Source organism: Hyaloscypha bicolor (assembly GCF_002865645.1).
Source record: "Hyaloscypha bicolor E unplaced genomic scaffold K444scaffold_56, whole genome shotgun sequence".
In the NCBI taxonomy this organism is placed as follows: Eukaryota; Fungi; Ascomycota; class Leotiomycetes; order Helotiales; family Hyaloscyphaceae; genus Hyaloscypha; species Hyaloscypha bicolor.
Genome location: NW_020194558.1, coordinates 1,998,614 through 2,011,848, shown reverse-complemented (window position 1 = coordinate 2,011,848; position 13,235 = coordinate 1,998,614). Strand labels below are relative to the sequence as shown.

Here is a 13,235-nt window from a genome sequence, read left to right as displayed (position 1 = left end):
CCAATGCTTGGTAATCCAAGAGCAGAACAGTTTCCTTCTGTTCGTGGGGTAAGTGGCTAGGAATCCGAGACTAGTCCCTTCTCGAGCATGGGAGAGGCGTTCGCACCAAGTGCCAATCAATGCAGCGTGACTGGGTGGCAAGGTTGAATGAAGTTAAGGACACCTGGCAACTGACCTGGCTGACTGTTGAGTCCTCCTCAAGTTCTGGGACAATGTTCAAGAACTGAAATGAGGCATGTGAAGTGGCTTGAACTGAAGGCTGGTTCAGGCTAGGGGTCGCGAGTCGCGAACTTGTGAGCCTTCCATCGCTCTCGAACAATGCCAAATCCAGACTAGTGGCCTTTGAAATAACCTCGGCGCAAATCCGCAATGGCGTAGCTCTCCATGGGCTTGTGAGCGCGTTGGTAAATTCTTACACTTCATACCGAACCAGAGCCTTCTCAATGCTCCCTCGATGACGTCCAACGATTTCGCTCTCGCACAGCAGAGGCTCGCAGCACGACGGCAAGCACGAGAGGCTGAAGCACAATCTCGCGTCGCCGCTCAACAGCAAGTTTCACGAGCCTCAGACCAACTGAGCCGATTACCCTACCCTTTAGGACGACTCGGTCAAGCTGGAGTAGCAACATGGGACAGCATCAGAGGAAGAGAGGGCACCCGGCCAGCGTTCAGGGTTGGGCAGGTTGACGCCGAGCTCTTGGATGAGGAGCTGCTGTCGCTGCTAAAGGCACAAGTTGGAGAGGCGTTGAAATATTTCGGATCACATTTGCAAGATGATTGGTCTGCGGAGATTATGCTTGCCCTGAGAGCAGTGCTGTTCAAGCTCACTGTCTGGGATCATGATGCAACATACGGTGCCGCATTGCAGAACCTGAAGTTCACAGATGCGAGGAAGAACGGTCCAGTTTTGGTCTCACCATCCAAGGTGCAGAAGACGCTTTATGGACTATTTACCGTTGGTGGGAAATATGCCTGGACGAGATGGGAGAACTGGCTTGTCGATAACGACAATGGCTATGATCAGCCAAGCCCCACCCTGCTCAAGCTATCACGAGTATCAGACGCCGTCTCAACCGTGCACTCCACAGCAGCTTTTACTTCATTCCTCGTATTCCTGGTGAACGGAAGGTATCGAACGCTTCTGGACAGAGTGTTGAGGCTACGGCTGGCTCCTCCGACCAGTCAGGTCAGCCGCGAGGTCTCGTTTGAATATCTAAACCGACAACTGGTGTGGCATGCATTTACAGAGTTTCTGCTCTTTGTATTGCCATTGGTTGGAATTAGTAGATGGAGAAGATGGCTTGCCAGAGCATGGCGGAAAACGAAATCTATCATGAGGAGTGGTGGCGAGGATGAGGAAGAGATCAAGTCAGGAGAATTTGCTTTCCTACCAGAGCGAACATGTGCCATTTGTTACCAGGACCAAAACGCTACATCGACGTCCGAGGCTGAGGCTATTGCTAATTCTGGAGCATCGGGAATTATTGGCTCAGCTCAGACAGATATCACAAATCCCTACGAGACCATCCCGTGCGGCTGCATTTATTGCTTTGTCTGCCTAGCTGGTCGTCTGGAGGCTGAAGAAGGAGAAGGCTGGACATGCTTAAGGTGCGGACAAGAAGTGAAGGAATGCAAGCCATGGAGTGGGGACGTGATCGAAGAGGTTAAAAAGACAGCAACTTCGTCAAAAACGGTTGGGTTTTCAGAAGGGCCCAAGGAAATGGCGGAAGTTGAACCGAGTCCAGAAGTAGACGAGATAGCCCACGATGTAGATTCGCAGACTTCAAAAGATGACGACTCTGCCTCCCAGTCCTCGGAACTTGGCGAGAGCGAGGCTTATGATGAAGAGGAGGAAGGGGCTATGGATGACGACGACGAATGAGTTGATGCTCCAGTCACATTGAAGCTCATGCAGCCACAGCATAATCAGTATTATCAGGCGTTAGAGATGTTTGAGGCAAATGATACCACTATCCATTTCACTGGGCTTCTCCGCGTTTCGCCTTTTCAAACTAACTTAGGTGAGTCAGGAATGTTCCCCCATATCCGGTCAGATTGCTATCGATCACCCAGACATTTGGTACTCATCATTGTTTGTGTTCTGTTTTCTTCCAAATGTCGATGCTGAATATCACGTGAGCCCAGTGACCTCATTGACCCCCGGACGGCACTTGAGTAATACACTAGAGGTAGCGTCTGAAATCCCCATAAACCTTATTTCTACCTGCCTCCTCTGAAAAATATAGTGACAAGGAAGATTAATACCATTCAGATTCATTGAGAAGTCTGTTTTTGGGAATGCTGGTCATTCCATGAAGTTGGCAGACTAGAAATGAGAGGAGGGAAAATCTAAAGAATACAAGACTACGGCCGGAACGATTTGATAATATCGCGACTTCGGGATGTGGTCACAATTGGAACCTACGGCACCACATGTGGCCTACTTGACTCTCTCTATGTTTCTGATCATATACGCTCTGTTCTCGCTCTTCATCAGAAATGTATTGCATCTCTCTGAACCACCTTGTGAGTCTCTTACCCGAACTGCTCATTCTTTGACCTCCTTATATCACAACCGCCACCTCGCCTTCACTGGAAATTCTGGACTAACCTCATGTCAGTGGCCGTTCTCTATGGGATCATACTTGGCCCTAATGTCTTGAATATCGTAACGCCCCGCCAATGGGGAATGAACGACCAAATTCTCCAAGAAGTCACTCGCATCATCGTTGGAGTTCAATGCTTCGCAGTTGGTATCGAGCTACCCAAACACTACTTTAGAAGACACTGGCCCTCTGTGCTCTACTTCCTGGGCCCAATCATGACCTTCTCATGGGCCATAACAGCCTTCTTCGCCTACTTCAGCTTCCAAACCAACTTACCAACCGCCTTAATCATCGGCGCCTGTCTAGCCCCCACAGATCCTGTGCTCGCAGCAAGTGTCCTCTCGAAATCACGCTTCAGTCAGCGAGTTCCCAAGAGGTTGAAACACCTCCTATCCGCCGAGTCAGCCTGCAACGACGGCATCTCCTTCCCATTCCTTTATATCGGCCTCTGCGCTCTAAAATACTCCAGCACAGACGAGGCAGTCAAAGAATGGATCCTAATCACCGTCCTCTGGCAATGCGTCTTCGGCATCACCCTGGGTCTCATAATTGGAAATTGTGCCAACAGACTCCTCCGTTTCTCAGACCAACGAGGCTACATTACCAGACCATCCTTTGTTGTATTTTACCTCCTTCTCGCCATCCTTTCCGTAGGCGTCGGATCGTTCCTCGGCAGTGATGACTTCCTGGTGGCTTTCGGAGCAGGTATAGGATTCGCCCACGACGGCTGGTTTGCCAAGAAAACAAAAGAACTGCCTTTCCCAACAATCATCGACCTGGTTCTCAACAGCACTATGTTCGTGTTCTTCGGCTCCATTATCCCCTGGAAGAAATTCCTCCCTAGCCACGTAACCCCGAATTGTGGTATCTGGCAACTCGCTCTCTTCCTGATTCTCGTTCTAATCTTCCGTCGGATACCTGTTGTGTTGGCGATGAAGAGATTCATCCCTGATATTAGAACCTATCGGGAAGCGCTCTTCTATGGGCATTTTGGCCCGATGGGAGTAGGAGCTTTGTTCCTTGCGATGGAGGCAAAAGTGGAACTGGAGCCGGGGGATGGAGTGCCATCGCCGCGTCCCGAGCACAAGCATCCGCTTGGGAGTAAGGACAAGCCAATATACCTTGTGTGGCCGGTAATCTGCTTCGTGGTGTTAGGGAGTACGATTGTGCATGGATTGAGTACGGTGGCGATCAGTCTGGGTGGAAGTATCGCGAGGAAGAGTGGTGAGAGAGCGCCACTGTTGGGACAAGAGACGGATGCTCTGGAGCATATGGACCATGGTGTTGGCGATGGGGGTAGTGAGCCTGATGTCAGTGGGACTGACGAAGACTGAAGTCTATGCAAGTATTGCAGCACTGCGCGTTGGCGAGGGGGCGTTCGGAATGAGAATATATGGCAATGCGAGATCCGGAGCCTTCCATAGAGAGAACCGCCTATCCAATAGACACACTTTTATCCTCCAAATCCGCAATCTCCTATTCTCCGCTGGCGTGGTTGCGGAAATTCCGCCCCGGCGTTCGGAGCGAATTATTTTTCGGCTGGCTGGAAGCCCTTTAAAGTTTTAAATAAGCGGTTTTGTCGTCGCTATTGCTTCACGGCCAGTTAGCTGAGCACACTACACCTGGAGCTGTCTCTCCTAAACACTGCTAACAGTGACGTTACCGTCGGTGACGACTTTGGGGTAAGAAGGGGTCCACTCCTTCTAATTACCGTGCGATAGCAAAACCTTCGAAGACTTGTCTTCAAACCAATCTTTGTAACCCATTACGCATTACGCGTCAAAACTCGAGTTTAACTCAATCTTTGGAACCCACTACGCATTGCGCGAACCCTCATTTTTTTTGGTATTTTTTTTTTTGAGTATATCTGCAAGCGAGGGATCGCTTAGCAGGACTGCGAATCATCAACACTTCACGTGAGCCAGCCTTGGACTATCGTGAAACACGAAAAAGTTATAGGTCGAGATCTAACAGTTCGAAAAAATCCAGTGCTTTAATCTCATTGAGTTTCGCCTTCTCAAGGCTGTGATCTTTTGAAGTGTTATGCTTGACTATGTACGCTGCATTAAGGGGTAAAGGCATTCGGAAATGATGCCACATAATCAAGGATCCCAGCGCTATTTTTGAATATTGCAAGATTGGAGACTGCGTGCATGTGAACCAAATAGTCCCATTTTCCTACCACTCCGCCGTTCCCTTCGATATCAGCAGGCTAACACCACAAAGCCAAGAACTAGGTTCCTTCCTCCCATACAAACTTCGGTTTCTTTGAAATCTCTCGCAGCCACCTTCGAAACTTTCCCATTCTCGACTCAGCTTCGAATGTCAGCCCTACACATTCGCGACGAAAGAAGTAATCATTCCCTCCACCAACAATCGTCGAATGGACATGAACAATCTTAGAAGAAAACCCCCGCGATCGACCAGCTCCACCAAAGGCGAGAGGGAACGGCTATCATTGCAGAGTAAACCCAGTTAATGAGCACCATTGCGTCAATATCCTGAAGTTGAGTATCTCCCCGCAACACTCTTGTTTATGAGAGAGCTGACTTGGAGTTTAGTGAAGCCTGAATTCTCTCTGGCGCTCTCCCGGATGCTTTCGTCTCTCACGAAGTTGTGGTGTCTTTCACATTCAAATATAGTTTCTTTTCATCCGGTGTCCGAGAAGCAGGCATTCGTCGTAATCGTAGGTGCATTTATGGAGGCTCGAAGCCTGAGGTGCCTGCCTTTGACTTGCGTGATGTTCATTGGGCAGATCTGCGATTGGTTACATGCACTATCACGGTCTATATGCAGAACTGTCCCCTTTGTACCTGTCCCCGTCCTTCTTCTTCAGGTTTCAATCCAGAAAGGAATCATCACGCCCACTCAAATCAAGAAGTAGCTAGCAGAAGTGGTGCACCGAGCAAACTTCATTGTTGGAGTCCTGCCTCAGGTCTGAGAACCTCAAGGTTCAAGGTAACCTCGGAAGGGATCATGGTTGGGTGGGGTGAAGCACCTGAAGACTCTACTGCTTATAACTTCTTCTCGAATTGAGGCTCGAGGCCCTGTCTCGGCTTCGTTGTTGACTTCGGACAAGCTCCTAGGAACAGGTGGAACGGAAAGGAGAACCGCTATTCAGCAGTGTCTTGGCCCTCTCGCTGGTAAGGCATTCAAAGTCAGCATTCCCGTCTATGCGAACGCATTCCTATATCTCGAAATGAACACCTACGAAGAAAATTCCAAGAGCAGACCTGGAGTGGGCCCTTCTGCCCGTCGGGGATGGACACGAAGTCAGTCCAGCCGCTTGGGTCGAACAACAAATAGCGAAGTCCCACAAAAGATCACCTCATCTTGAAGGTAACAAAACAGAACCCCACCGCCCTCAACTCGGAAAGAAACCACCGCCTTACAGTCGGTCCTGTAGACCGACTATTACCCTTGCAGTTTCAGTACAGGGACTAGCAAAAGTGTCCACATCACGAGTTTATTACGTTTTGAAACCTCGCCTCTCGAAGTAGGCTCTTCGCCTCGCGACGACGAAGGGAAGCGTAGGAAGGGAGCGTGACTGAATATGTGAATTTTTGAAGGGGAGATGGCTCTTAATGATTTGGGGGGAAGGGCGGGGGAGGACGGGGTGAAGTTTAGCGGAAGAGAGAAGAAGAGAAAAGAGGGAGGAGAGTTGAGGAAATGGGTGAGAGATTACCACGGAAACTTAGGAGGCTTTTGGGGAAGGGGCGATGTTGGGGATAGTGGGAAGATTCAGGGGGAAGGAGCGACTCGAGTGAGCCATGTTGCATCTTCTCAATTTCCACACATCCCTCACTGAGTATACGCTGATGTACTCGGGAAGACAGCCCGTTCAGCTGACAATCCAGTGAGTTGATCCCAAAAATGCAGCCTTGTCCGAACCTAAATTACAGCACTCGGGTTTCACTGGCGGCAAATCGTAATGTGCCTTCACCACCGGCACTATTTTCTACTTAAGCCGTCGAAAAGCATTTTTAGCCTTCGTGATCAAGTCTTTCTTTCTTTGTGCCCATGGCGGACGTCATTCCGTTACCCCTTTGTCTCACTCGGAAGCGAGCGCGAAACGGGAACCCTAACAATAGTCCCCTTTCTACCCTGCCTCACTTTGATATTCACTTTCTCTCTCTCTTCGCCTTCGATCCCACCTAAGTTGATGCACTGTTTCTCTTGACCTATCACGTGTTTTTGTTGCACGACGTACGGTATTCAGTCCCACGAATTGAAAAGAAAGGCGATCGACGAACCGACGATTACAACTTAACCCCTCTATCCCTCCTCCCGCTCCCTTGCACTCCCGCACTGGGCTCAAGAACAAGGCGGTTATTTATTCAATACTCGTATTCGCACTTATCAAAAGTTAGAAACATCCTTTTAATTTCTTAATCTTAATCTTCGCCCCCTCTACTTTCTTTATGCGTCTCCTCTTTGTCTTCGACCCCGCAATGCCAATTCCCAGCATATCACTCTTCACGAAATAACATTGAGAGTGAGGTAGGAATTGCATCTCAATCAATTCGCTGTTCTTTTCTGCATATCAGGTATTGTGGTTACCTTTGCATTGCAAAGGTTCTATGGACGGAAACGAAGGCGAAGGTCATGTCGATTGAGCATTCGGCGAATCGAATCGATATGAATTGTAGGGTCAATACAAAAAGTGAAGCAATGCGACTTAAATCCTTGAACTTTCCTTGCTTTATACCCACCAATGACGTAAAAAATTTATGAAATAGTAATTATTATTCTGAGATATTACCTTTAATACATTTCCACTCCCATTCCCAACGTGTCAGATCAAAGACGAAGTCGAGTGTGTCGACAAAGACAAAGCGACAAAGGAAATCGAATCTCCACTACGGGCGGTGAGCGCTAAGTGGATGAGGCCGCATTTTCTACTCGATAGATCGTATTGTTTGAGTTCTAGAGAGGTAGGCTAGAAAATATGATTGAAGTGGATTTTGAAGCAGGGAGGTTGGGGTTGATGGCGGAAAAGACCCGAATAACCTGATTAAGGTTGTCTTGGGTTGGGTTGTGCTTGAAATGGATCAGCTGTACAAGATACTCGGGGCTGATATCCGATTAATGCAAAGGATAGAGAGGGGTGCATGCAATGCAAAATTTCATTAACGAATGGCAAGAGAGCAGACTCGGACTCAGTCCTTGAACGTGATAGTTTTCGTCCGCATCCATTCCTCCAAACCAATTGCTCCAAACCTCCCAAATCCGCTCGCTTTCATACCTGCAATCATCAATCATCGTCCAGAAAAAATGGTAGGTGATTGGAAGGTGAGGGGAAAACTCACCACCATGCGGCAACGCCGTCTCATCATGCACCGTCATGCCATTAATATGCACCGCACCACTCTCAATCCCCCTCGCCATCCGCAGCCCCCTCAGTAAATCTCTCGTGAACACCGCAGCCGAAAGTCCATACTCGGTATCATTTGCCAGCTCCAACGCTTCCTCCTCACTACTCACCGTCATGACACTAACCGTAGGCCCAAAACTCTCTGTGTAGAACAGATCCATGCCCTTCTTCGTCCCTTTCACCACGACTGGCATCATCTTCGTACCCTTACCCTCTTCATGATTACCGTGGAGGATCGTAGCTCCCTTCTCAACGGCGTCTTTGAGCAAGCGCTGGTTTTTGGCGACTCCGGCACTGTTGATTAAGACAGGAGGCTCTGCCCCCTCAGGCGCGAACCCAGCTGCTGCTTTCTTGAACTTTTCTTCGAATTCCTCCGCAATCTTCTCGTGGAGGATGATTCGCTCGGTACTCATGCATATCTGCCCACTGTGCTCGAAACTTCCTACAGCGCACTCCTGCGCCGCAAGGTCGAGATCGGCATCTTCCCATACGATAGCTGGTGCCTTGCCTCCCAGTTCCAGAAGAACGGGCTTCAGGGTTTTCCCGCAGAGCTCGGCGATGATCTTCCCGACTGCTGTGGAACCGGTGAAGTTCACTTTCTTAATGATGGGGCTTGAGATCAGGTGTTTTGTGATGGAGGCTGCGTCTTCGGGGCGGTGGGCGAGGAGGTTCAAGACTCCGGGTGGGAGGCCGGCTTGCTGGAGGGAAGTGACGATGCCGGTTGAGCACATGGGTGAGAATTCTGGGGCTTTCAGGATGGCGGTGTTGCCTGCTGCAAGGGCGTAGATTATTGCTCTGATGCCTAGGATGTAGGGGGCGTTCCAAGGAGCGATGGCGAGGATGACTCCGTATGGTTCTTTCAACACGAGGGCAGATACTCCTTCCGTCGCTGTTTGAGGGATTGAGCCAGAGATGGAGGAGATTCTCCCAGCAACATCGCGCAGGATCTCAGAGGCGAGGTTGAGGTTGAATGCTCCCCATGGTGCAGAGGCTCCCGTTTCGTCAGCCATATATTTGGTCAGTTCTTCGCGACGAGAGTCCATAATCTCGGCTGCTTTGATGAAGATATCGCGTTTCTTGGAAGGAGGAAGAGTCTTCCATTTTGGTTGGGCGGCTTGTGCTGAACTGAGAGCCGCATCGGCGTCGTCGATTGAGGCGGAGGAAAAGTGGTGTAAAAGTTTACCTGTGGCCGGAGAGTAGACGGGGAAGGAGTTAACTGTTGGATGTGGTTTGTTGGATATTATGAGAGGGTGGGTGGGGACTGGTGTCCCGTTGGAATCATGGGCGTGGCCGTTGGTGAAAGACATTCTGATGCACAGTAGGATACGATTTGGAAATGGATTGAAACGTCGAAATTTGGAGCTTTGTAGTTGTGGAGATAAAGCTATTGAAATGCCCCACTTGACAAAAACCAATACTGTTTGAGTGCTCAGAAGGGATGGTGCTGATAAATAAAAGCCTTTGAAGCATTGCACCTCTCACTCGGGCCATTGACCTTTATCTAAGCATCTGTAATGGTACTTCCGACGCCGTTGAGTTTTCGTGAACGATCAAGTCGCAACTTGACCTGTTGGTGGTCCCGAACAGCTCCGGGGTGGAGGAGGGTTCCGCAGCGGGGTGTTTCTTTCTTCTAAACGTAAAGAGGCGAGCTAGTCCTATTCGGGAATCCATCGCGGCAATCCTCTACGGGAGAGTTGGATGGATATGAATATGGGATGAAAATATTGGCGAAACGAAGAATAGGAAAAAATTGAGAGTACAGGTGTAATAGTCGTTAAGTTTAACTGAACGGGACGGGTGGTGAGTAATAAACTTGCAGATCCAGGTGCCGCCAATGAAGAAGCTCGGAAGGAAGATCCACCAAAATCTGACAGCTTGGCTTGACTGGTGACAGACTTATGTCATGGGAATTTTATCTCTTGTGGACAGCAAGGACTGGGAACGACGCTTGTCCAGATGAAAGGAAGATAGTGTTGCATGAAAACATCTGTACCATGACATCTCGTTCCGATTTTGATTCTTTTCTTCATTCATCCCCAAATAACATTAGCTAATAAAGCTAGCTCGATTTTCGTGATCGTTTCTAATTCTAGAAGTGAAGATATTCCTCTTCTGCCTTACTCAAAGGGAAGAGTATCCGCTTTATGTTCCCAACCGTCATAAAATCATCATATATCCATACAATAAAAAAATATACACATCAACTCTTCGTCCAACCCGCCAGAGACCTAGCTCGGAACCATGCAAGCCGCCCCATCACACTGAGGTGCGAACTTCCTAGATGTAATGGGCTGTGGAATCAACTTATTCGCCAGCAGATCTTTGAAGTTCCACTCCGGTGCGCTCTCCGTCTTCCAGCACCAGAAGATCCACCCTATATGAGCCTCGTAAGCATCCAACTGCGCCTCGACGAAGTATTGTAAGTTTGTCTTATCGACCTGCTTCATGGTAGCTACAGTGCCAACGTCCTTTCCAACGCAGTCTCCAATGTAATAGCTCCCTCCAGTCCCGGTGAAAGTACCGTCATATCGAGCTCCGGTTCCGAGACCATTCAACCACTTCGCGCAGTCTGTTTGTGCCCCTGTCCACTCGCCGACTATGGCCCATTTGTCTGTGCCAGCCAATTTGCCCTTGTTCGAACATGCGTTCGCCACGTGCTCGCAGGGCGTCCTGGAAAGTTCGCCCGGAGTGAAGACTTGATAGATGTGGGTGTCGAGCATGACGTTGCCAACTCCTGTTGCACTGTTCATGAAACCGTTCCAGTATCCACCGATATCTTTGAACGCGTCGTGGATGACGGTAACAGTATTGGGTGTCTTGTCGTGGATATATCCATACCCATCATAATAGAACTGTTTGGTTACGTCCATCTTGATGTTTGGACTGAAACCTGCAGGCTCATTGAGAAGTTCGATCGAGGTCACAATATCCATGAAGTTGTTACTCACGGCCCAGTCAACAAGGTTGTGGATAGCAGTCAACGTTGTCTGTACAGTATTGCCCGCTTGCCACTGGATTGGGCCAAGGCGCCCGCTGTTGTCGAAGCCGTTTTGAGATCCAGGTGCTGTAATAATAATGTCAGAAGACTGTTTACTTCACTTCTGAAAGGATCCTACCTCCGTGCAAATCGAGTAAAACCTTCAGGCCATGGTTTCTCGCCCACCCAAGGGCAGTCGCGAGGTACGGTAACTGTCCCTGTACGTATGGGTCACCGTCTTGCGGAGCAAGAGCCCAGTAGCCAATTGGGATTCGGACTGTATTCAAGCCAGCAGCAGCAATCTGCGCAAAGTCGTCTTCTGTGATCCAGCTGCCCCAATGTTGATCCAACAAGGTTTGGGTTGCGCTCTTCCCCAGACTTGCTGAGAGTGTGTATTCGTCAATGACTCCACCGCCATTCGCATACGGTTCGAAGATAGAAGGAGTTATCCATGGCTCCAGAACGAACCATCCACCTAGATTGACGCCTCGGATTATGTAGTTGTTGTAGTCGATGCCGTCTGTGGTTCGTTCTTGTCTGCTAACGCGTTAGTAGCAAGAGGGAAAGGGGGTCTGGAAACCCTTACAAAGGTGACGCTGCCACCGTCAATGACAGACAAGCAGCTGCAAAGGTGAGATCTTTGAAAAAACCCATTTTGATCATCGTGTGCTGAGAAGATTCATGAGGGAGAGTATTCAGAGCAGACGTTCTAACGAACGGCGAGGAAGCAGGGGCCAAGCAAAAAAAATCAACTTTGATATCAGCCTGAAGCTTGGATGTGGCTAGTGAATGCCTGTTGGGATGGGAGCAAACAGGGCGACAACAAGCTTAAGTAGAAGAACAGCGGGGCTTTACGAAATGCTTTCCCCGCAAAAGTAAATAGACCGAGAGCCAAGGCCCGGGAGGCGCGAAGCCAGGCTGATCGTTGCTGCAAACGGGAGGAGACTCACCGTCAAGTTGGCGCGAACCTGTTGATTTGGACCCACCATATATCACGTTCACAGTTCATATCACTTGAGCCGGAGGGCGCTGTCCCTGCTTCTGGATCGCCATTCATGAGTCGATGACTGCAAGATGTGCTTCTTTGGTGCCAGCGCAAGTGCAAGAGTGTCGTGCAGCTGATGCAGGTGCTTCTTTCCCAGGGTCCAGGTGGCTGCAGTGCGGCTTTGAAAGTGGGCTTGGCATGTGTGCCAGTCAGGAACACGCGCAGGTTGAGGTGCATTCCCCCGCATTCGTCTGATTGGTTGCGTGGCCATGGTTCCGATGAGATCCAGTTATCGCAGCCATTAAGAGGGCTGTAAGGCTGGCTAAGGGGAGATCGTGTCTCTATCTGGTGACCTGAGCATGGGGAGTCAAATCGATGCAAAGTTGCACTCCGAGTTTTCGAGCTAGTCTCAACTTGTACCATAGTAACGCGAGCTGGTGGATGACATCGCTTTCAGCGCCTGGGACTGGTGCGTGTTCATCCTGGTTGAGATCGACAAGAACTGGCGTCATGCTCGTCACGTTCCTATGCGAACTTCAAGTTGGAACGCCCCTCACTTCGGCTGATCATAATTTTGTCGCTTCTGCATGGACAATGCCGAGGCGTCAATCAACGGCGGTGGCGAAGCACGGTCCAAGGGGCGTTCAGCGTTCTGCAAGAAAGTCGGTGATACTACTGCATGTACAGTGAAGTGACACAGTATTGGTACTTGACCCCGCCAGCTTGCGTTCCTAAAACATCTTGATACCTTGACAACTTGACATTGAGGCACAGTGCCGACCCTCAGATACCAATGCGAGTTTTCCATGGGGCAACCTTGTAAATTACAGGCAGAACATATTGATATTGATAAGGCACTCTCCGATGCATTCGGTACAGTAAGGGTCTTTTAATAGCTGCTGAGGTACAGGAGCTGGCACAGCAATAATAATGGGGGCATCGTCGCACAGGAGCTAACCTGGTGGCAGACAACCTCCACTCCGAAACACGAGCCTTTCCGAGGCTGACTAAGCTAAACCCCCACAACGTTCCTGCTACTAGGAGCGGCCGGCCTATACTTTATTTGCATTGACTTCAAGATTGACGTTTCATCTGACTCTCAGGTAAAGTCAGTGAAATGGTCTAAGGACCATCTGATGATTTGGTCAGCCCCGAGATCGTCTCGCAGGCGGCGAAATCACGCCTCTCTCTATTATCTTGGGTCTCAACACTTCCCTCGTAAACCTCCATGCAATCGCAACAAAAGTCGGCAAATCCCCAAGATCGGCGACCCGAGACAGCATCGAAAACTTT

The 13,235-nt window shown here is 49.5% G+C and overlaps 5 protein-coding genes across 5 annotated transcripts; 2 read left to right on the top strand and 3 right to left on the bottom strand.

Moving 5' to 3' along the window:
• Positions 1-454: 454 nt before the first annotated feature.
• On the top strand, positions 455-1,882 carry K444DRAFT_527144 (uncharacterized protein; the record flags this gene model as incomplete). The annotated part of the gene is made up of 1 exon (XM_024874612.1): positions 455-1,882. One exon carries the CDS (start codon positions 455-457, stop codon positions 1,880-1,882), a length of 1,428 nt encoding a protein of 475 aa, XP_024738378.1.
• Positions 1,883-1,967: 85 nt separating this feature from the next.
• K444DRAFT_611723 (Na(+)/H(+) antiporter-like protein) lies at positions 1,968-4,072 on the top strand. The gene is made up of 2 exons (XM_024879998.1): positions 1,968-2,526; positions 2,622-4,072. Exons 1-2 carry the CDS (start codon positions 2,403-2,405, stop codon positions 3,938-3,940), a joined length of 1,443 nt encoding a protein of 480 aa, XP_024738377.1. The 5' UTR covers positions 1,968-2,402; the 3' UTR covers positions 3,941-4,072.
• Positions 4,073-7,708: 3,636 nt separating this feature from the next.
• K444DRAFT_587580 (putative salicylaldehyde dehydrogenase) lies at positions 7,709-9,701 on the bottom strand. Its single transcript, XM_024878028.1, has 2 exons — positions 7,916-9,701; positions 7,709-7,851 (listed from the first exon to the last, which is right to left on the bottom strand). Exons 1-2 carry the CDS (start codon positions 9,285-9,287, stop codon positions 7,766-7,768), a joined length of 1,458 nt encoding a protein of 485 aa, XP_024738376.1. The 5' UTR covers positions 9,288-9,701; the 3' UTR covers positions 7,709-7,765.
• A 507-nt stretch (positions 9,702-10,208) lies between these two features.
• K444DRAFT_628502 (glycoside hydrolase family 5 protein) lies at positions 10,209-11,611 on the bottom strand (the record flags this gene model as incomplete). Its single annotated transcript, XM_024882918.1, has 3 exons — positions 10,209-11,044; positions 11,097-11,494; positions 11,544-11,611. 3 exons carry the CDS (start codon positions 11,609-11,611, stop codon positions 10,209-10,211), a joined length of 1,302 nt encoding a protein of 433 aa, XP_024738375.1.
• A 158-nt stretch (positions 11,612-11,769) lies between these two features.
• K444DRAFT_371216 (uncharacterized protein) lies at positions 11,770-12,546 on the bottom strand. The gene has a single exon (XM_024872279.1). The coding sequence runs from the start codon at positions 12,363-12,365 to the stop codon at positions 11,910-11,912; it is 456 nt and encodes a 151-aa protein (XP_024738374.1). The 5' UTR covers positions 12,366-12,546; the 3' UTR covers positions 11,770-11,909.
• Positions 12,547-13,235: the final 689 nt, after the last annotated feature.